Raw genomic sequence first — 24,220 nt, forward strand, 5'->3', positions numbered from 1 at the left:
CACTGGTGTTGTGAGTCAAGGTGAGACATTCTGCCTGGTGATGAGAGGTCCCAAGAAGGAACACAAGAAAAGCTTAAAACCTCAGAACAACAACCTGGACACCATCACTCAGAGAGCACCTTCCCCCATGACATCAGAGCCTTAACGTGGTCCATAACACTACTGGGACAATTCCTCGCTATTTTCACATAAACGTGTCAGGCTTCTAGGTTTTCCTAAAAGCATATATAATATGGTAGGGAAACCAAACAGGGAGAAAATGAAATACCATGAAAGGGGAAGTGTCTTCTCATTTCCTAAGCTCCTGACCAGCAGAGCTAATAATTTTTTTCAGAGAACAATTCTGTATCTTTATCATGAAAAATACAAATAAAAATCAAATTAGGCACAAACAAGTGGCAGATTCCCCTCTTTAGGAGAAGAATTTGGTAAAATCACAGCAATAATAGGGGAAAGCTGAACTAGGAGTGAAAGCTGTTCATTCACACAAAAAGAAAATACAACACATAAATGATTCAGGACAGGAAAATTATTCAGACATTTATTAACTTAATAATACAACCAATAGTATTATTAATAAAAATATTATTTAATGCTCATATGTCAGAAACTGTGCAAAGCACTTTATACATATCTCACTTAACCCTGACAATTAGTAATCATTAAAAATCACTTTTCAGAGGCAAACAGTGAAGGCTCAGAGAGGTTAAGTCCATGCACAAGGTCACACAGCTACTCTTTGGCAGGAGGACTCACCCAGTCTAGACCCTGCATTCCTAACTGCCAGGTACTATTGCTTACTCAACATACAAGAGGTGGGTGTGCAAAAGAGCTGGTTTGGATATAAACCTTCTCAAATTACATACAATTTAGTTTCAAAAGCTGGAGCTGAGGAACTTCCATGGGATCCCTAAAACACTGTTCACTAACTGGCCATTAAGTCTCAGAAGATCATTTCCAACAGCATTTCCTCCGCGTTCCTTAAAGCAGACCCCAGGGGCACTAGGGGCACCAGAGGATCCCCATGCCACTCTTACCATCCCGATGCCCTCAAATGCAAAAATGGCCGTGCCGAAGAACAGAGGGTAGGTCTTCCAGGGGGCCACCAAGGGGAGGCGGCTGGGGTCTGGGATCCTCTGGAAGAGAGAAAGGAAAACAAAGCAAAGGTTATACACACGGATCTGAATCCCAAGGTCATCTACATCCTGGAATCTCTGAAGAGAGAAAACCCTGACACCTGGCAGAGGCCTGGGAGACATTTAGTTTATGTGCATTTTTCCCTTCAGGCGAGAGAACACTGCTTGCTCCGGGGAAGGACTAGCCCAATGTGCCATAAAAACGCAAATGGTGAAGGCTGCATAAAACAGTCACGCTCTCTTCCTAGGTAATCCCGTTCCTAGAAATTTAATCTTAGTACAAAACAAATCAAAATAGAAAAAAGTTAATATTAGTCACTAAAAACAACCCCAAACACGGGAACAAATGTTCCCAAACAAGGGAACATTTAGGTTACTCACATCAACTGTACCACAGAATATCATGCACTATGTAAAAAGTAAAACGTATAATAACTAAGTAGCACATGAAAACTGCTTATGAAATAATAGTAAAAAAACCCTTAAATTTACATATTTACTATGATACAGCTACATAAACACCCCACACAGATAAAGCTGGAAGGGAAGATGGTAAATTTTTAGATGAGCTCTTTTTCTTTTTTTTCTACTTTTCTTTCTTTTTAAAAAAATTCTTATAAATAAGTTCAAGTACTTAGGAAATATTGACAGGCCCATGACAGGAATATTGAAACATTTGAGGGATAAGTAGCAAAAAGAACATTTATAAAACAGGCAAACGAGACCCAAGGCAAGTGTCGGCTGCAGGCACGAGGTAAGGATGGACGGGCAGGAGGTGCAGACACAGGACCCTGCCTGGCTCACCGCTGGGCAGCAGTGCCCAGTGCTGCTGGACAGCATCGCAGGGGCAGGACGTGGAGGGGGGCAGAAGCTGCTGTCCTCCTAGAATCTGGCTTTTTAAGTCACGTGTATACACTGCTTAGGGTAAAACAAAAACTGACTTTACAACTGCCTTTTACAATGTTTTAAAGCTGATTTAACTACAGAGGCATTGATAAGTATGGGGCGTGTTCTAACAGTTTGACACAATAATATGAGTGAACAAAAGAAAATTTAGTACTGATCTCTGTAATAGGCTTCTCTCTGAAAGCTTTCAAAGTAATTATACTATAGTCTCCCTAAAACATAAAGAATTTCAAAAATACTTTTTTTCTGAGCCGCTGCTAAGATATCAGTTAGGTCTCTTTACAAGAAGCATTTCAGTAACTGGAATGAAGACAGACAACAAATACTCCTGCTCTCCAATGAGACAGGAGAGTGAGAGTGCCCTGTCTTTGCTCCTGAGTCACAGGTTCCTGGAGACAGGAGTCACGTGTTGATAGGGGAGGACCATTGCTCAGGTTCGTAGGTCAGGCCAGGCTGCCGTATCAGAGGGAATTTCAGGATACATGTCTGGGGATTTGGTGTGAATGAGGCCAGCAGAAGGAATTTGAAATTCTACATACTCAATCACTGCAACTGACTTATAACCAACCAAGTAAATGAAAAAAGTTTAACATGCAAAGAAACATACAAATTAAAATCAGCTCACTGTCAGCATGTTATCACCTCAATTCTACACTGCTGTTAATTATAACAACAGCTTTTTGAGGAAATGCTGATAAATGTATGGAAGGATGGAAAGGTGTACTCCAATTTTGGAAACACTGTGTGAAAAAATGCATCTCAGAGCTAAGGACATGCAGTGATAAAATATTCACTGGGAGTCCCCTCTGGACAAGGCACTCTGCTCAGAGCCGCGCTGCCACCCACTCGTTCCGGGAAGCCCGCTCAGGTGGCAGGCCTCGGTCAGCTGCCTATGGCGGCATGCGTGTGAGGAGCAAGGGCACCGATCACATACATGGCCAGGATTAGGTAAAAATTCAGGAACGTCAAACGGCAGTGGAATCCTCACGGTAAGCAGAGCAAAATGCTAAGAAAGGGAAGGAGGAATAGCAGCAGCAGCAACAAAAATGACCCAGAGGGAACAGCTTTAGCTCCACGCCACATCACAATGAAGCTGCTCAGCACAGCTGAGCCAGCATCCTTCCACGCTGCACCCAGGGCAGACGGCACTGCTTGATCCCAGCGCACGACCTGGCCGAGCCCAGAGGTGGGTTCAGAACCGCTCTCACAAAACCAGCAGGACCACCTCACCCAAAAGAGCAGGGTGGACTATGCACTGACATTGCTCTGGATGGGCACGACCTTCCCCCGAGGCTGGGATGCTATCACAACCCACGTTCCCACCCCAGCCCTCTGTGCTCAGCAATGACCACAGTCCGACCCCTGCATATGATTAAATGTGGTATGAGTGTGTCACTCACCTCACCTTGAATGTCCACCGCAGTGGTTCCTAGGCACTGACTGAGATCTCTAATTACAAAGGTAAATCAAGAATTATTTACCCTTCTCTGCCTTAACTTCATTTGCCAGAGGCAGGGAAAAGACTCTCTGGAAATAACCCATCGTGCACTCACAGGCCCTCCTTCCAGTCTCATGATAAAATGGGACATGCGACCTGTTTATCTTATGCTTTAAACAACAATCCTGCAGGAGAGTCAGTATCTGCCACCCACCTGACTTACTAGGACAAGGAAAAGACAGTGAATGCTCACGAAGTACAATCTAAACTCACTGTCATTTCTTTAACACCGGAAGTCCCTACTTTTTACGACCCAGTTTTCCTAGAAACCACATTAATGGGTAACTGTGTGACGATGAGGTACAATTCACCTGTCAGACTGACCAAAATTAAAACGACTGACATATCCGGTGCTGGCTAGGATAGAAATCTTATACTGTGGAAGGGAGTCTATGTGAAATTGGTAAATAGTTTTTGGAAAAAGTAATTTAACAATGTAAAAATTTCAAAAGTGCAAACTCTTCAGCAATCGTGCCTCTAGATAATATCTTGGAGGAATTATTTATGCATGCCCACAAAAAGGAAGGCATAAGAAAACTCACTGTTGTAATGCTGAAATAATGCTAAAAATTATTAGTGACCTGATGGACCATTGACTGGGGGCTAGTTAAATAAACTAAGGCACATCTGTTCTCTGAGATACTACATAGCAATTTAAAAGAATGAGGCAGAACCAGGGGTATCAATATGGAAAGCTTTCTAAGGCATCATCGAGGGAAAAGAAGTAGACAAAAACTACATATAGTAATATTTTTAATTATATTAAAAAATAAAACAAAAATATGCTTTTGTTTTTATATACTTCTGTACGCACTAACGGAGGTGTGAAGTACTCACAGGACCTAGGAGGTGGCAGACCAGTCACACCCATGGCGCCCAAGCGGAGGAGACTCAGGGTGGGGTGTGGTGTCCGGCAGGCACTGGTGTCGCCCGCACTTTAAGATTTTATGTGTGTATTTTAGAGGGAGAAGAACATGGAACGCCTCACGAATTTGCCTGTGACCCCCTGCGCAGAGGCCGTGCTGATCTTCTCTGCATCGCTCCAGCTTTAGTGCACGTGCTGCCGAAGCCAGCACTGCCTGCACTTTAACGAGGATGTATCGATGAGTTATTTGGGGGACTGAATTTAAATGCTTTTTGAAAAGCTCTGCTTTTATTCTCCTGCTATCACTCTTTGCCTTTCCTCGAGTTCTGGCAACACGCAACGCACTGCCCACAAACAGCTGCGGGGTTAAGGACACGTCTCTCTCAGCCCCACCTCCTGCCCAGCAGTCCAGGCGTCTCCCGCGCACCGCACCACAGCCCTGCCCACACGGGCTGTGCGAGCAGGAACCGCGCCTGGATTTATAATTTGGACAAATATAAAATTGGAATGCTGAGGAATTATTTTATCTGCACATGGATTAGAAGACTTGGTTTTTAATTTTATCTTAATATTTTTCTCTATTTTCCAACCTCATAAAATGATGTATGTATTAATTGTCTAATTGGGGAAAATTTTAAACCAGTGATCTTGAGAGGAATGACTCTGCCCCCCAGAGACGTTTACCAACTTCTGGAGACATTTTTATTGTCACAGCTGGGGAGCAGCGGTTGCTGCTAGCACCTAGCAGGTAGAGACCAGGGAGGCTGCTAAATATCCCATAAGGCACAGGACAGACAAAGAATTATCTGGCCCAAAATGTCAGTAGGGCTGAAGTTGAGAACCCCTACAGTAAATATGGGTGTGTCACGCGTAAGTTAACACATCCCTATTTACGGTCCACGTCCTCGTTCTGTTTGTTCTTTGACTGTTCAATGGGCTCGTACCTGAACAATGAACTGGTAGATCATGACCAGGCTGACGATCATGGTGACGTTGGCCAACAGAGAGAAGATGGACAGCACTCGAAGGTTCCTGATGCAAACCAGCAGCACCAGGAATGGCAGGAAGGTGAGCATGTAGAGTCTCGAGTCCATGGTGGGCGTCAGAATCACTGTCTCGTTGATGTGGCAGTCATTGGTGGTTGCATTGGCTGCTTCTATCACCTAGGAGGCGGGGAAGACAAGACACAGATAAAGCCTCTCAAATGACAAGGCCAGTGAACCTCCCACTAGAAGTGGCTCCTGACTAAAGGCTCAGTGTGTGAAAAGGGCCATGTAGAAGTCTGTGGTTGGTGAACTGTCTTTTGAGATCTTCGTAATTATCACAGCAACCCAATTATTTGAGCTGGGTTTGATCACATCTGACCTAAAGACAGCATGATGGACAAGACACTGGAGTTTCTCAATGCCCTAGGTCTTCAGATGAAATCAAACAAAAGACCCTGTTCTATGAAGAGAATCTCAATTCTTTTGTTGATCAGAACTGGTTTGGAAAAAAGTCCTTAAAACAAAGTCCACTTATCTCTTGCCATTCTCCCCGACCCCATCTCTCTCCCCGCCCTTCCCTCTCCCTGTCCACCTCCCTTAGCCAGGGCCACACCTGTTTGAAGTTGTCAGCCAGAAAAACAAAATAGACACAGCAGAATCCCAGCTGCGTGACAATCAGGAAGAAGTCCACAGTGTGCCTGAAGGTGGAGAAGACAGGAATAGAAAGGATCATGACAATAAAGAGCAGGACCCCCAGAGAGACGGGCGTTTGAACGGTGCTTTCCCCCAGTCATCACAGACCCTTCCCATCAGGGGACAAGGATGAGTGTGCCCTGGTGATAGGAGAAACTGTGCTAAGTGCCACCGGGCTGGACCTCTGGAGGATGGTGAAGGAGCTGCTGTCCGGCGGTTTCCCAGGTCCCCTTCCCGGCTTCTTGTCTGCCGTGCTGCATGACGTCAGGCAATCCCAAAGCTAGCAGGGCCTGAGCAGAGCACACACGCCAGCACAACTGCCCAGCCCCTTGACCTCCCTCTCCCCGTGGCCCGCCTGTCCCATCTCACGCCATTTGTTCTAAAGCCACAGGGAACCTTTAGCATAACCGCCTGGGAAGTGTGGGCCCCTTCACAGTCTCTTTCTATAACTTGAACCCAAGAACCAACCTACTCTCACATAAGTATGCAGACATAGATGTACTCTAACAGACTCCTGGTTAAAGCACTGTTACAACAACAACAGCTGGTATAGGGCCATCGAAAGAAAAATGATTCAATTATAGGCCATTCTTAAATGGAAGAGTATACAGCAGGTAAAAAGCATATGTTAAATCTATATGGGCTAATAGAGAAATGACTAAGACCTTTAAGGGAAAAATTAAGTTCCCAAACAGTATACATAGCATGGTTAATTTATATTAAAAAATTAAGGTCATGTCCATATTTATACATACAGATATTCCAAAAGGATACCCATGCAACTGTGAACAGTGTATATATTTTCACTTTTCACTTTATGCCCTTCTATGTTGTTCAAAAATAATTTTTTTTACCGTAAGTACAAATTAATTTTATTAAAGCAAGGAAGGGAGCAAGAAGGTAAGAAAGGGAACAGGGTGAGCCATGGAGAGAGGGGGAGAAAGGGAGAAGACAGAGGGAGAGGGAAAGAAAAGGAGAGAGGCGGAGAGAGGGCGGGAGTGGGAAGAATCAATCACCAATCAACCAACCAACCAACAGTGGTCACTTGGAAATCTGTGACCTCCTGATCACAGACAATGATTCTGCTGGAAGAGTCACACAAATCTCCACCACAGGAGGAAGCTGACAATGGGTGAAGGTGAAGGTGAAGGTGAAGGTCTCCCTACGACCACAAAAAGGAATTTTTCTGGATATAGTTTTGATGTGGTTCAATTAAAAAAAAAAGGAACCTGCCTGGTGTGGCTCAGTGGATTGAGTGCGGGCTGTGAACCAAAGGATCGCTGGTTCGATTCCCAGTCAGGGCACATGCCTGGGTTGCAGGCCAGGTCCCCAGTAGGGGGCACATGTGAGAGGCAACCACACATTGATGTTTCTCTCCCTCTCTTTCTCCTTCCCTTCTCCTCTTTCTAAAAAAAAAATAAATAAAATCTTAAAAAAAAAAAAAGGACTCAGCCCTTAATGGTATCAATTCTCTACATCCAAATGTACTGTTTTCTCAAACAGAAAGCAACACATAGAATATTTCCCGTCAGGCATCTGACAAGTTACCATGAGGAGAAATTTCCTGACACCCGCCCCCTCTGCTGAAATGTCTCTTTCCCTACTGAACCCATTTGCTGTAGCTCACCTCACCTCCTCCTTGAAGGCTTCCTTCTCCTGCCCAGCGCCCTGCCCATAAAGCACCTATCACGTGCACTTCTCATCTGCCACAGTGTACAAGAGAATCTTGAACGTTTCTCCCCTCTGAGTGCCTAGGGTGTATTCATAGCTCAGAACACTCTCTTCCTCCTGGTTTATTCTATTCCTGATCTCTCGCTCACAAGATTATCACGCACCTTTCTCCTTAGAAAAACTACAAGCCGCTGGAGCACCGGGACCACATAATTCACCTCAGAGAACCCCTCCTCCATATACCTAGAATTGTTTTGTACCACTTATGAGAGGGTGCTTATATATAAAACCCACGATACAGTGAAGCCGCAATAAGTGGACCATGATATAGCAAGGGACAAGTGTATACTTCACTGGTGAGTACCCATATAGAATTTTATATGTTGTTAAAACTACGTAGGTTTAAGAGTGTCGAAAGTGTTTAAGAGCATATGAAGTGTTTTATATAAGAGTGTGGGAAAGGTTAATAAGAGAGTAGGAAAGGTTTATAGGAGTGTGGGAAGGGTTTATAAAGCCTTAAAATATACATAAATAATAAAAGAAATATAACGTCACTACTTCACAGATTTTCACCTATTGTGGGGGTCTCTGGAATGTAACTCCCGAGATAGGAGAGGGATCACTGTATATATATTTGCTGAACAATTAGGGAATTAAATATAATCCCTGCTCATAGACTGTCAAAGCTGGAACAACCTATAGAGATCTTTCAGGCCAACAAGGAAACTAAGGCCCAGGGAAGGGAGGGGTCACATGGCCCAAGGTCATTCAGATTACTGCTAGGGGCTGAACTGGAACTCCAATTTACTAACCCAAATGATGGTCTTCCCACTACTTACACTGTCTCCCACATCTCACCCCTATCTGGAGGCTACAGTCACAATGAGAGAGGAAACCAGTTACCTTCCCCAGTGTGCGTGGTTCCGGAGCCAGGAGACAGGGCTGGATTCCAGTCCGTACATCACCGTCTCCCCATAGTCCACGAAGGGCTTGTTCAATCTTGGAGGAGGAGAGAGAGAGAGGGAGAGTGGAGTGTGTGGGCTAGACAAAGACAGCACAAAGGCAGCTCACTGAGACCCGGGCCTATTCCCCATCTGTCACCCTGGAGCTATCACTGAATCCTGGATCAAATGCTTTCAAGGATCAGAAGTGTCAAGTCAATGGGACAGTTACTTTCATTATAATTAACAACCATCTGGTAGAACCATTTCAATGGGTAAATACTGTATTACGAAGCATATAAAAATATAATGTGCTCTCTGTCCATTAGATGTAAGTAAATTTGACAGATGACGCACGATGAAAAAGAAAACAAATAACAGGGCAATGTTAATCAGCAATGACATTTAGCTAGCATTAAAAATTTAGGCTGATCTGTGTAAGTGCTCACTTTCAAGTAACAAAACCTAAAAGGACAATCTGTCACTCCAGGGGCAGCTCAGAGGACTCTCACCTGCGGCAGAAGTGGTGAGCGCATTTCACCAGGATACCCATGCAGTGCACGGCCACGATGCCTATCAACAGCAAGCTGAGGGGACCCATCTGGGACAGGTGTCGTAGGCAAGAGAGGGAGAGACACACAGGAAGGATTAGGAGCGAGCTGACAGAGACCGCATTTGCTAATGATCAGAGCGCTCCTCCGCTAAGCTACTAAGGCGCTTCCCAGTGACAGAGCCTCTGGCCCAGCATCAGAGACAGAAACGTGGCTGTGGAGACGAGCTCAGTGAGGGGGGCATTATCCGAACCTCTACCTGCCTTCCAGAGAGCTAATCTCACGGGCAATGACACGGCTAAGGCTGTTCTAAGACCACTGCCAATAACAGAACGGCAGGCTCCTGTGACTGTTCGGGAAGAGGAGATGGGCTAAGCGGTGAGGGGCAGGGCCAAAGTTCTTTCAGGAGCAATACCAGATCAATCAAAAAAGACAGCCCCTAGCTAAGAAAAGTCCCCATCTCTGAGCTATCTCTAACTCTAACAAAAATCAGAATGGCTTTGGACAGGCAGTCTACATGGGGTGAATCATTAAAGAAAAATATTCCCAGACTTGGCCATCTAGAGATGAGGTACAGAAGGACTGTGTTGAAAATGGACGGCCTTCTGTTACTAATTCTTTAGTTAGCATTATTGGCAGGAACTGCCTGAGACATTTTAAGCGCATCCTCCCCATCAGAAAGTAAGTTCCATGAGGGCAGGAACCTCTTTTCCATTCACTGGTGGTATCCTAAGAGCCTAGAACACTGCCTGGCACACAAAAGGCCCTCAGTAAATATGTTTAGATAAATGAACATCTGAATTTTGATTTTTCTCAGCTGATTTTTTTAAAAGCTTCCCATGTACAAAGTTTTAAATGAAGTAAAAAGAAATTTTAAAGCCACTATCTTAATTTGTCACGAAACTTCCCCCCACTGATGCAAGCCCTTACCAAAATGCCTGCATTTTTCACCGCCAGGGGCAGCCCCAGGAGTCCTGTGCCGATGTTGCCTTTTAACAAGTGGACCAAGGTCTGGAACCACCTGAAGCGAGAAGAAGGTAGACAGGGGCACGTTAACAACAATGGGCGCGAACACTGATTAAGCACAGCACGGTGCTGAGTGCCTTCATGTATGATCTCATCCAGTCTCCACAGCAACCCTATGAATTGTGGACTAACTTCACTGAATGGATGAAAAAGCAACTTGCTCAAGGTCACACACCTGGTAAAGAGTCGAACCAGGATCCAAACCCAGGCGGTCGGATCCCCAAGCTCACTCTAAGCTCCGGTCCCTGTGGCATCTCTGGGAATCCCCTTTCTTGGAGGTTGGATCCGGGGGTGGTAGGACTCTCCCTAGCACTCTGTCCTCTCCCAGCGTGCCGGGGCCTGGTTTCACCACTGACCTGCCCACGAGGAAGAAGCGGACCCCAGCCTATAACAGAAGATGACGAGCTGGGCTGGGAAGGACAGACAGCAGTATCAGAGACCAGGGGAAATGCAAAGGAGAAGCCGAAACCCTTAACAGGAATTTTATGGAGAGAACTGTCATGCTTATGTGAATTCCCCTTGCGCATATGTTAAGTTTGATTTTCTCCCGTTTGAAAAAGAGAAAGTTTTATGGAAAGTGAAGAGAATAAAAGTCACGCAGCACCTCGACAGGCCAAATGTCCCTAGCCCAGTTTGCCTCAAAGAAAAGTGAAACGCCATACAGTCCTAGGACTGGAGCCCTCTTCCGTCACCTAGCTCGTCCTTCTGCCTTGAGGACAGATTTTCCCTCCCCTATCACACAAACTGTGCCTCAAGGTGTAACTAAAAAGCCTCTCACACTTCCTTGTTTACTTTTTCACTCAGCAAATTCGTATCCTGTGTAAAATGCTGTGTTAATGCAGTGGTGGAAATAAGTAAGAACCAGATAAGGACCTCAGTCTCTGGGAACAAACAACGTCTTGAGGTAGAGAGACCCCTGTCTGAAGAAGAGCCAGGAACAATGACCAGGCAGGAGGGGCAGGTGAGGGCTCAGAAGGGAGAGACCTGAGCAGAGCTCGGCAGGACAGGCAGGGCTTCCAGCTGTGCTGGTGAGGAGGAAGACAGACCCGGAACAGGAGCCTGGAGGGAAACGTGGGACACGGACAGGGAAGGTGTGTCAGCTTCACGGCTGCTCCGGTGGGGGTGAGGATGGGCTGCGGATTTCTGTTTTTTCCCCAGGGAATGGGAAGACCTCAAAGGACTGACAGCAGAGGAGTGGCCTCATCTTCAGCATTCTCTATTCTCGGTCACTTCCAGAACAATACGGACTAGGTCGTATATGGTATGCTTTCACCCAAATCACAGACTGACTCAAGATCCCCACCCCCCACCCCCGCCCCGGCACTGTCTTAAAATTCTTCTGCACAAATAACCTAAATCCCTCCTAAATGATGCTCAAGCACATGTCTTCAAGTCTGCACTTCAGGAGAAACAGAAAGCAAACAACACGTTATTTGGCCATATCAAACCCATCTTTACCCTCTGGGAAGGAATTTTACTTTCAGGAATCTTTCTTCTTCTACCTCCAGGAAGAAAACCTCTCAAATTTCCTACTGTCCCCAAGCTTTTCAGGAAAAATCAAGGAAACTGCTTCGAGTCTAAAAACAAGAGGCTGAGTGTTTTCCTGGACTACTCTGAGGAAACAGCTTAAGGACCAGACTGAAAGGGTCCAGCAGTGACTCCTTCATTATCAGCAGCCAGTGACCAGGAGATTCTGGGCAGGATGATGAGCCAATCAAATTTCTGTCTTAGCAAGGGTAAGCACTACACCAAACCAACCTGCCCCCCAGAGCCCTCCCAGATCCCTCCCCTAAACACCTGAGCGGGGTTTTATGGGAGATCCAGTCCCCCTAGCCCTGGCTCTGCCACTAACTCCAGATGACAATTACCTCCCCTTCTCTGGGCCCACTGTCTCACCTGTAGAGTGAGGGGACTGGACCACAACAACAAACTCTTCAAGGTCTGAAACACCAGGATTCAATGCAATTGACCAGAATTACTCTTTTTACTCAATGGCCCCAAGCTGGAATTACCCAAAACCATGTGAGTATCACAAAATCAACTCCGGGGACTGCAAAGTCTTAACTGCAGGAGGCCAAGGGAGAGGGGGGAGAAGGTAAAGAAGCCTCGCAGATCTCTGTGGTTATGTTTATGCTCCAAATCAGCAGTTCTTATACTGTGTGGCCTTAAGATCCCTTAATACATTTATAAATTACTGAGGATCCCAAATAGCTTTTGCTTATATGGATTATGTCTGTTGATACATACTATACTACAAATGAAAGCCAATAAATTATATAATATTTATTAATTTAAAATAACAATAAATCTAGTACATATTGATATAAATAAATAACAAATGTTTAGTGAAAAGTAACTCTATTTTCCAAAAAAATAAAATGTTAGAAGAATGGCGCTACTCTATTTTTTTGCAAACCTCTTCCACGTCCTGCTTAAAAGAAGACAACTGGGTTGTCTACTTCTGCGCTCGCTCTGCTGGGATATGCTGTGTGCTGGCTGGAGTACACAGAAGGTGTGTCCTCACACAGATACGGAGTTGGAAAAGGAAGGAGTATTTTAATCACCTGTTCAGGAAATTGTGGTAATTTTTCTTTGATACCACACCAAAACTCGACATGTGGTCAATACTTGGAAGTTACTTGTAATGTAGAATCTGAATTTTTCACCTTCTATTACATTAATACCCACTGGTGATCTTGCTCTTTGAATGATCTTTTACCCATGCACAATTTTCTAACATCACACTTTGGTCTCCCAGAAGATATGGTTCTCTGGGCTTTGCAGATCTTCCAAATGCTGATGTATTACCTTATAATATAATATCAAAACCACATTTATTAATGCTGTCACTGATCTCATCAGAAAATCTTTAAGTAGTGGGAAGCTGTCCACGTCACTGTGCTAGATACAAGTTTTTTTTTCTAATTTTGAAAGCTCAAATGTTATTGTGGGCAACAAATACTGTTGACTGTTTTACTTGTGGTGATGGTCTCACTTACGATGGGACTGTGACACTTGCCATCACTTACAGATGGGCTTTTGGGTCACCTACCTAGTATCACAGTATCAGGGCAAGATGCCCCTCAGAACAAAGTATACCCTGGAAAAATGTTCCAATGAAAGCCCAAGGAAGGTATCTTCTGGTTTGTTTGGTTTCCAACAAACAAGGGTAAATAATTGGGGTTGACTACTAGTTATAACCCAATGTGAAAAAAGAGATATTCAGAACAGCTAACAGGTATGCATCAGCTTCTATACACATAAAACCAATGAGCTACCATTCTGAAGTTGCTAGCTGGTTGGCATTGAACTTCAGAAATGTCCCTTTAAAAATGAAAATCTAGACCATATGGCAAGCACTGCATAGACAAATTAATGCCTGAGAACAAGGAGCAAAAACTAGAAAGGAAACTATAAAGGGAAGCTTGCGAGAAACATTTCAGAATGACAAGTGTGACTTCTAAAGGGAAGCTATCTCACGTCACTGGCCGCATTTGGAGCTCCTTCTGCCTGGGGAGAGCCGACTGGGAGGAAAAGATTGGGAGAAAAGAGGGTCCTCGCTGCTCCCAGTTGTGCTCTAAGCAATCTTTTCCATCAGCTAACCATGCAAGCAAATGGGGGAATCTATGAAAGCATTCCACATGATAAATAAACTGCAGAGACTGAAGATTTGCGAGCAGAAGTCAGCGAGTGGTGGAGGGCGGCTGGTACTGTGGTCAGTCCAGATGCTCCAGTTCTATCCCCATTCACCTGACAAAGTGCCCTACACCAGGACAGACTACAGCCAGAGAAGGCTTCACCAGTAATGAACTCCAAGAGAAGCTTCCATGGTCCCCCTGGGCAGTCACAGGAGACAGAATAAATCTAGGTCACAAAGAATCCCTGAGTAAGTCATACCCAACCCACAAGGGAACACAACAAGGGTGACAGTGACGCGTGAGGAATAAACAGAAGGACTGCAAAAGATGGAGTGCTAAGATCCCAAGGAAAGGTCAGGGGTCTGCTGAGACTGGGGATCTAATCAGACAACTCAGTGGAATAGAAAACACTCCTCTGAATCTTCTGATTTGAGTGGAGAGCACCAGATGGTGAGCACAGCTTCACAGCGAGGTCCTCAATGTTATCTTACATTTGGGGAAACTGAGGCCCAAACTCAGCACTGATGAGCCTTGGGGTTCATGTGTCCAGGGATGAAACATAACACCTTCTTAGGGAATACAAAGCAGATCTCCTCTATCGACCCCTAGATTTTTTTAAGTGCAGGAGAAGTTATCCCTCCCTCTTCCCACTTCTTCAGCCAAATGAACTGGCTATTTGGTGACAGGAACAGAAGTCTGGCAGAGACCTCGCAAAGGAGGTTCCAGTTGGGTTGGAAGTATGTGAGGTTCTAGCACAGATGACCCGTGGTTCTAAATTAAGAGAATGTTCTCTGTAAGTTTCTCTTATGTTCATGCTATCACTCGGCATGACTTGGCACAGCCTTGTAGGACCAACGCAGTTTAAATGAACAAAGAATAAGAAACAGACTACTGAGTGGCAGGCAAGGGGCTCAAATCTCTGCATTGTTAACCACCCAACCTCTTTATATCTTATTTTAATCTGTAAAGTGGGGGAATTAGTCAAATGGAGAGCAAAAATAACTCCAAGGGTCCTGACTGGTGTGGCTCAGTTGGTTGGGTGATGTCCAGGAAAGCGAAAAGGTCACCGGTTGGATTCCCAGTCGAACCACGTGCCTGCGTTGTCGGTTCAGTCCCTGGTAGGGGCAGCCAATAGATGTTTCTCTCTCATATCAGTGTTTCTCTCCCTCTCTTTCCCCAAACTCCCTCCCCTCTCTAAAAATAAATCAATAAAATCTTTAAAACAGTAACACCAAGGGAGACTATGTTACTGAGACAGAACTCAGGGACTTGAAGGAGGGTAGAAGGAACAGCTACTCACGTTGTGCTGCTGCTTTCCCCAAATCGCTGGTAGGAGCTCGGGGAAGAGAAGTTGTTCAGACCCTCGGACGGGCTCTCCTCCGGGCTCACGTCGGTGGAGCTGTAGTCAGGGTAGTCCTCGTTCCGAAGCCTCTGTGTGGACATGGTAGCTGTGGGGACAGGGTCAGTGCTAAGACCTCCAGTGGCTGGGGCCTTTAGCTCCAAGCCCACGGTGGGCTCCGGGGCAGAGGCAGACATTGCCTCAGTAGCTCAAGGGTGACTGTACTATGGATTAAGTACAATGTGAGAGCTTGTATTTATGAAAATGGAAAAGGTGCAAAGTTCACTTGGCCAGACTGTGCTGACTCAGCTCCCACCTCCCAGCCTTCCCAGTGGGTGCCACACTCATGTGTTTCTAGAGCTCCTAGAGCAGAGGTGATGCATTCTTGAGAGGGGTGGGGGAACACACAGGCACTTGCAGGAAGATATTCCTGTTCCTTAGGTTGGGGCTAACAATCCCTGACTTGGAGCTAATTTCTTGGACCTTGAACAGTTAAATTGTATCTACTTCTATCTCTTCCAAGAGCAAGCTCTCAGAAGACAGGAACTTGAATCTTCTTAACTGTATCCTATTTTTCTTCAGCGTTAGAGAAATAACCTTGCTGCTTTTGAGAAAACCTTCCAGATCATCCAGTCTGCTCAAATTCCCCAGCAAATCCCAAAGCCGAAAATGACTTTCTCTTTATCTCTGCCATTGCCTCTGGCCTCTCCTGTACTCTTAAGAGCTCAACAGTGACTCTCACCCCTGACCCTGGGACTCTTTTCTTGCAAGCAAACCTGACTGTTGAGAAACGGCAGCTGAAATAATAGAGGAGGACCAGGAGCGTGTGAGGTGTTCACCACTGGCTCTTGTCTCAACAGCTCCCGTCCACAACCTCTCTCCCTTTTTATTTTCACAGATTTGCCAATTTTTAAAAGATGGTGCAAGAAGCAGCCCTTCCTGTTGCGTGCTGGGGAAGGATGGTGAGGGTGGTATCCCTTGGGTAGACTTTCTCAGTAACTACTACAGAAGGGAGAATGACTTCTTTAAGATACACAATAAAGATTCATTTTGGGAGTTGTATAGGCCCTCAGAATCCTAGAGACGGTTGCTAAGAAGAGCCTTCAGAAGCCACTCCAACTGCTCGTTTCACAGGGGAAGAATCGACCCCCCAAAAGATGAAGGGGCCCGCTCCGCTCCATGCAGGTAGCAGCGAAGCAGTACGCAGACCTCCTGACGCCGCCTGAATCTGGAAACGTACACTGAACACAGTGCCAGCAGCAGTGAGGGAACACTGTGATGAAATGAGACTCAGCTTTCTGCCCTCCAAGAATCTGCAATCGAGTGAGGAAAAATGTACACGAACATAACAAATCACAAATAAAAACCTCTCTGACACGTGCCAGACTAGCACAACTGCCTGCTCCTAAGCCCAAGCCTGAGGCTGGCTGCCCGCCCTGCGTCTGAGTGCTGTCTCAGGGACCTGTGAGGAGACAGACCTCCCGCAGCCATGCCATCCACCCAACACCCAAAGCTAGCTGTCAGAGGACAGCTCTGTGCTGAGTGCTCCCGCAGGTACGGTCCCAGGGGGCTTTTCAGAAACTGCCCCCACCCTGGCACCTGAGTGACCCAGGGTGACCTCATTTTCTCCCGCCAGCTATAATGGAGGTGGGACCCCGTGTCACCTCACAAGGAAAGTACTTGGTAGAAAGTCAGCAAAGGGCTTGGAAATCCCAGAGAGGGTCCTGCCTAGCTTCTCTGCTAAGTACCTAAGAGGGTGTCAATCACTCACATGCTGGAGGAATTCAAGAAAGTCAGCTAGCTCTGGGGCAGTTAAACTCATGAAGGGGCCAAGGAGAAAAATTATGAAGTAGTGGAAAGCTGCCATTCAGACAAAAGTTAATAAGCTAGTTTATATGTAACTTAGAAGACCTGGGTTCTAAAGCTGCCTCTACCACCAGTTTGCTTAATAACTTGAACAATTCTCTCTATATGTCTAAGATCTCTGTTCCAAACATGCAAAGGGGGGAGATGGTGAACTAAAATCTCTCTCAGCAACTCTCTAGCTCTAATATTCCAGGAATCAACGACTGTAATTATTTATGCAAACAACAGCTAATTACTAGTCTCTTCCAGCATACTGAAAGTGTCTGAGGAGCAGAGCCTTCCAAGTGAATCCCGCGCGTTACAGAGGAAGAAGGGACCGCACACAGGGACTGACAAGCTCCCCGATCCCTCCCCAGTAACCAAGAAAGCACTCTGTTGCTTACTTGGTATAGATGCTCAATTCACTTCAAACACTGTAAAGGTGCCTCTTTATATTGTGTATAAAAGCTGAAGTTACCCACAGCAGATTATTGCTAAAAACAAAAACTGCTCAAAGAGAAGCTGACATCTCTAGATCTAAAGTCCAAGAAACAATGGCAGGATGTGGGAGATGTGGCTTGGCAACTCTGTGAATGTTGAAAAGGAAAAAAAATGCTAGATATGGGTTTCAGCTGATAAGTGTAACAGAAGTCAATGATATTAGATGCCAAAAAGGCCAGTGCAATCCTAGGCTGCACTAGGACAAGACCCCAGGTAGATGGCACATATCACTGGGCAGTTCTGCGACACATGGTGCTCTGTTCCAGGTAGCACACGATAAAGACAACGATGGCAAACTATGGCACAGCCAGGGGTCAGCACCAGGATCAGGAAAGGGATGGCCGCCAACGAAATAAGGAATGGTGGGAAGCACTGAGAAGGCTCAACCTGGAGACCTGGCAACTTGGGAGGTATACAAACTGCCTTTAATCGCTGTCCTAGGGATAAGACTCATTCTGTGGGGCCTCAAAGGTCAGTCAGAAAGAGGATGAGTAGGTGGAATGTAAAGGGAGGCAGGGCTTTGGCTCGACACAAGGAAGAACCTTCTATCAAAACAAGTTGTCCAGACGGAATGGTTCGCTCTGGGAGAGGGTGTGTTCCCCATCCCTGGAAAAGGCCAAGCAGAAACCCTTCTCAGAGCTGTTCCGTAAGGGTCCAAGTTCGATAGAGGGCAGGTACAGTCACTCCCTAAAGTTCCTTCTGACAACTAAGTCCTCCTCCTCTTGCTTTCTAGCTGTCCCCACTGAGTGCTGGCCTTCAAAGTCATGCTGCCCCTGGCCTCCCTTTGACGAAAACTGGTTTCCAAGTCTACTGCTGCAATTGCCCATTCCTGCCATGTGGAAGGGTTTTTGTTTGCTCTTTCAAGGTGCTTCTTCTTTCTCTTCTTCTTCTAATTACATTTGATTTGCATATTGGTGGAAATTGATATATACCTTAGGATAATAGCAATAATAATTATAGCAAATTTTTAAAAAAATTTATTGATTTCAGAGAGACAGGAAGGGAGGGAAGGAGAGAGAAGGAGTGAGAGAAAGAGAGAAAGGTATGTTGCCCACTCATTTATGCATTCATTGGTGGTTCTTGCATGCGCCCTGACCGAGGATCCAATCTGCAAACTTGGCATAGAAGACAATCCTCTAACCAACTGAGCTACCCTGCCAGGGCTAAAAAACATTTTTATAACCTGTTTTACAAATTGTAAAGCACTCTCACATATATAATCTTATTAATTTTACTTTTTTATTGAATGTGTTGAGGTGACACTGGTTTACAAAACTATACGCTGTTCAAGTGTACAACTCTATACCCCATCGTCTGCACACTGCATCGTGCACTCACCACCCAAAGTCAAGTCCCCTTGCTTCACTAGTGAGATGTGGGGCTTGCTTTCTTTCTTTCTTTCTGAATAACTAGCTTATAACACAGCTAAAATGATTTCATATGAATAGGTCTTAATTTCTGAGTCATATCCTTGAGTGTTGAACTAGGTGAATAGGCTCTTTTATGGTTCTTACCACACAAACGACACTGTCATTAACAGTATATGGACATGACTGTCTCTGCATAATCCTGCCAGTGTTGGATTTTATCACTTTTATTTTTGCTCTTTTAGATGGAGGGGTGGCTCCTTATACTTGTTTTGTTTTTTTTTACATCTCCTTAATTTCCAGTGAAGACCACTGATAATAAAAACTTTAAGAGTATCTTTTCCCCACCTATCAGATTCATATTTTTGAAAATCCTAAATGCACTTTAGAAAATACTAAAATGTTCTCAAGATGGCTACTTAAGAATTTACTCATTGGACTCTACTCCCAATTCAGAAAAATAAACAAGGTCACTTCCAAGGAGAGAGAATCCATTTGTACTTGTTAGTAGGTCTCTTTCAGGGCACATGGGAGGGTCAGGGAGGAGAGAGAGGAGGAGGGAGGAAGAGGGAATACCAAAGTGTTAGTTAGCTTCACTGCCAAAAGCTAAGCAATACTTCTAAGGAAGGCTTGTAAACACATAGAAAATTATCCTCTAAAAATTATCAGAATTAATAAGTTCAGCAAAGTTGCAGATACAATGTCAATATACAAAAAGCGGTTGTATGTCTATTCATTTGCAATGAACAATCTTAAAGTTAAATTGAAAAAAGTTCCATTTACTATAGCATCAAAGAGAATGAAATACTTAGGAAGAAACTGAGCCAAGTAGGTGTAAGACTTTTACATGAAAACTACAAAACACTATCAAAAGAAATTAAAAAAGACCTAAATAAATGAAAAAAAATCCCGGTATTCATGGATCAGAAGATTTAATATTGTTAAGGTGGTAATACTCCCTAAATTGATCTATAGATTCAATGGAATCCCTATCAAAATTCCAGCTGCCTTTTTATAGAAATTGACAAAGTGATTCTAAAATTCATATAGTAACTCAAGAAGCCCAGATTAACCAAAACAATTTCAGAAAAGAAGACAAAGTTGGAAGACTTTCCAATTTCAAAACTCAGTACAAAGCTATAGTAACCAAGACAATACAGTCCTGGCGTAAGGACAGACATTATAGATCAGCCGAAACAGAACCGAGAGTCTCACACCTACAGTCTTCCGCCAAGGGCGCCCAGGCAGTTCAACGGGGAAAGAAGAGCCTTTCCAACATTGGGTGCTGGGACAACTGAATACTGACACGCAAGAGAGTGAACTGGAACTCTACCACACATCATATGCAAAAATTAAATCAGAATGGATCAAAGACCTATATGTAGGAGCTAAAACTATAAAACTCTTAGAAGAAAACATAGGCATAAATCTTCATGATACTGGATTAAGCAATGGCTTCTTACATATGACAGCAAAAGCAAAAAAAAAAAAAGGTAAATTAGACATCAAAATTAAACAGGAAAGTGCATACAAGAGCATACTTTCTTGTTTGTGTCTCAAAAGACACCCTCAAAAAAGTGAAAGAAAGGTCACAGAATGCAAGGAAATTTCTGTAAATCATATTTTTGATAAAGGACTTATATCCAGAACATATAAAGAACTATTATAACTCAATAATAAATAGATGACCCAAATAAAAATGGACAAAGGAACTGAAGAGATATTTCACCAAAGATGTGAAAATAGATAATAAGCACATGAAAAGATATTCAACATCATTAGCCACCAGGTAAATGCAAATCAGAAGCCACAATGAGATGCCACTTCACACCTATCAGGATGGCTAAAATAGACAGATTACAAGCACTGGCAAGGATGTGAAGAAACTGGTGCCCTCTTGTCCTGCTGGTGGGAATGTGAAATGGTGCAGTTGTTTGGAAACCACGTGGCAGTTCCTCAAAAGGCTACACATATTCACCACATGACCCAGCAATTCCATTCCTAAGTACACATTAAAGTGAAAACATATGTCCACAGAAAAACTTGTACACAAATGTTCATAGCAGCATTATCCCCAACGGTCAAAAATGGAAATAACCTGATAAATAGAAATACTGTGTCTCCATACAACAGAATTATTCAACAACAAAAAGAAATGAAATACTGACACATGCTATAACATGGATGAACCTTGAAGAGATCACTCTCACCAAACAAAGTCAACCACCGTGGGCCATATATTGAATGATTTTGTTCATGTGAAAGTCTAGAGAGGGGGATCAGACAGAAAGATTAGTAGTTGCCCAGAGTTTAGGGTAGGGAGTTGGGAGTGATTGAGAGGTAATGGTTAAGGAGACAATTTCTAAAAGTGAGTATGGTTTTGGTTACACAGCTCTGTGAATATACTAAAAGCCATTGAATTGTACACTTTAAATGGTTGAACGATATGTGAATTATATCTCAATAAAACTGCTAAAAAATCTCAAATTTCTGACTCCAACTGATCATTTTATTTTTAATCAACCAGATTATCTTGGTTACAAGTAGATTTATATAAAGCACTAAAAACAATTACATCTCATCCTGATGGGTACACCCCATACCACACCTCCTACCAGAGTTCATGGGTTGGTACCATGTGCAGACTAAAGGTACCTGCCATCCATGACTCTGAAACTATTACTGTGGGTTGGTCTTTGGAACCCAGAGAAGTAGCAAATTCTCTAGTTGCATTTTCTCTTCTCTCTTCCTGGAATTCAAAGACATGAACAAGGATACTGACTGTGCTGCTACATGTAGTAATCTACAGGGAGAAAAGTGAAAATTTCTGACTGCCAAATGATTTATTTTTACTTTTTAAAATATTTTATGTTTAATTGTATGTTACCGATTATGCTATTAAGTTGTCCTGATTTTTCCCCCCTTGCCCCTGTCCGCCCAGCACCTCCCACTCCCTCAGGCAGTCCCCCCCACCATTGTTCATGTCTGTGGGTGATGCTTGTAAATTCTTTGGCTGCTATATTCTATACTGCACTTTACATCCCCATGGCTATTCTGAAACTATCTATTTGTACTTCTTAATCCCCTCAGCTCTTCACCCATCCCCCACAGCCCCTCCCATCTGGCACCCATCAAAACGTTCTCCATATCCATGATTCTGTTTCTGTTCTTCTTGGTTGCTTAGTTTGTTTTTTTAGATTCAATTGTTGATAAATATGTATTTTTTTGCCATTTTATTGTTCAGAGTTTTGATCTTCTTCTTTTACTTAAGTAAGTCCCTTTAACATTTCATATAATAATGCTTTGCTGATGACAAACTCCTTTAGTTTTTTCTTGTCTGGGAAGATCTTTTTCTGCCTTTTGATTTTAAATGATAACTTTGCTGGTTAGAGCAATTGTGGCTGTAGGCCCCTGCTTTTCATGACTTTGAATATTTCTTGCCAATCCTTCTAGCCTGCAAACTTTCTTTTGAGAAATCAACTGATAGTCTTATGGGAACTACCCTGTAACTAACTAACTTCCTTTCTCTTGCTGCTTTTAAGATCCTCTCTTGATTTTTAACCTTTGGCATTGTAATTCTGATGTGTCTTAGAGTGGGGCTCTTTGCCACATGATTTATTTTTAAAGAGCATCAGATAGGACTCCATCTAACCTATGACAGAAGTACATTCCACAAACAGACTCCTGCCTGAAAGAGGCTGGTGTGAGGGCAGTCACCAGACAGCTGCTGAGCTCAGCGGGCTCCGTACAGAAGGAGCTGACTAGGCAAATGCACTTGCTTTTTACCCACGGTCATAAAAATCACTGAGGGTTAGGACCAGGTGTGATTTACAGAAGACTGGCCTCCAAAGTCCCATTTAGAGGTGAGAAAACCAAAACCCCAGCTGGATAAAGATCTGGGATTAGAATCTAGCACACCAGATTCCCGGTCCAGTGTTCTCTACCATACCATAAATGATCTACCCTCTCTAAAATCTCCCTCAGATCAAAAACTAGACAGGATTGGGTCTGCTGAGGGAATTCTGCATAATAAAAAGTACATGAGTTCAGAGCTTAGTTTGGTGACCTTGAGCAAATTAATATCCCTTTGCCTCAGTTTCCTCATCTGAAAAATGTTGTTAATAATACCTACATAACAATACTGTTATAAAGGTAGAAAGAAAAGATGTGATATGTTGTTTGGTCCCTAATGGACCCTCATTAATGGTAGCAATTGTAACGATTACTGCAGAGAAGTTCAAGGACAGGGAGTCAGAAAGTTCACTTTATATATTAAGCACTGCCATAGTTCCTCCATTCCATCACTCTGGAGTGCTGAGCCAGGTCCCCAGCATGAGAATGGTGATCTATGTGCTGTGAGCATCCTACAAACCCAGACAGACAGATTTGTGAATTTCATGGAAAAGGGAAGCACAGAGGAGTCTTTCTTACTAGAGAGGGTCATTGAGAACTGGCCCTGGGTATCAAGGCTTCCAAGGGAAATGTTTGGGAAATAAAAGAAGAGACCGCACCAAATGCAGCAGCACGTGGCTTCCCTTTTGGTACACTCACAATGCCCCATCCACCAGGTCCCACACCCATCCAACACAGGCTGGATTTGTGTGCTCAGACCCAGCCAGTGAGGCCTGGCCAAAGGAAGGAGGCTCAGGATTCCTCTCAGGCCTGGGCTGAAGGAAACAGACTCAGTATGAATTTCTTCTATTCGACAAAGAGCAAAGTTAGGTGTTAGTGGTTAGTTGGTCACCCACTTCTGGAAGGTGTTATCAGGACCAGTCTACCAAGTAGACCCCAAAGCCCTGGCTGATGTGGCTCAGTTGGCTGAATCATCACCCCATACACTGAAAGGTCGCAGGTTCAATTTCTGGGTCAGGGCAACCTGGGTTGCGGGGTCGATCCCAGGTCAGGGCATGTATGAAAGGCAACCAATCAACGTCTCTCTCTCACATCGAGGTTTCTCTGTCTGTCTGTCTCTCTCCCTCTTTCCCTCTCTCCCTAATTTTCTCCCTCTCTCCCCTTCTCTCTAAAATCAATGAGCATATCCTCAGATGAGGATTAAAAAAAATTCCAAAAGTAGGCCCCAAAGTCTATTGACTCAACCCAGTTCCAGGATCTTGCTTCAGGTCAAGGTGGGAAGAAGAAATGTGTTAACAGCAATGACTCTTCAGCCTCCAACTCTTGAAGACATAAGAATTTAAAGAAGAGATACTCACTGGCAGGGAAAGGGGGGATTAAAAAGAGAAATGAAAAAGCACTTAAC

At 44.1% G+C, this 24,220-nt stretch overlaps 1 protein-coding gene and 1 non-coding gene across 3 annotated transcripts in view; both read right to left on the reverse strand.

Moving 5' to 3' along the window:
- SLC36A1 (solute carrier family 36 member 1) overlaps window positions 1-24,220 on the reverse strand; it is a 45,035-nt gene that overhangs the window by 18,477 nt on the left and 2,338 nt on the right. Inside the window, exons 2-8 of one of the 2 annotated variants that reach the window (XM_045830225.1) lie at window positions 15,212-15,359; window positions 10,178-10,268; window positions 9,209-9,297; window positions 8,659-8,754; window positions 6,005-6,089; window positions 5,350-5,568; window positions 1,038-1,136 (exon numbers count right to left, since the gene is read on the reverse strand). In XM_045830225.1, coding sequence (XP_045686181.1) covers window positions 1,038-1,136; window positions 5,350-5,568; window positions 6,005-6,089; window positions 8,659-8,754; window positions 9,209-9,297; window positions 10,178-10,268; window positions 15,212-15,354 — 822 coding nt within the window. In that variant the 5' untranslated portion in view covers window positions 15,355-15,359. Of the gene's footprint in view, window positions 1-1,037; window positions 1,137-5,349; window positions 5,569-6,004; window positions 6,090-8,658; window positions 8,755-9,208; window positions 9,298-10,177; window positions 10,269-15,211; window positions 15,473-24,220 lie in introns of those variants that run through there. The other variant, XM_045830224.1, reaches the window with a different exon arrangement.
- On the reverse strand, window positions 4,509-4,616 carry LOC123813297. Its single transcript, XR_006784725.1, has one exon. It is a non-coding gene; the product is annotated as a U6 spliceosomal RNA (small nuclear RNA).

This window comes from Phyllostomus hastatus, unplaced genomic scaffold, assembly GCF_019186645.2.
Source record: "Phyllostomus hastatus isolate PE091 unplaced genomic scaffold, TTU_PhHast_1.1 phas_contig_150, whole genome shotgun sequence".
NCBI classification, from domain to species: domain Eukaryota; kingdom Metazoa; phylum Chordata; class Mammalia; order Chiroptera; family Phyllostomidae; genus Phyllostomus; species Phyllostomus hastatus.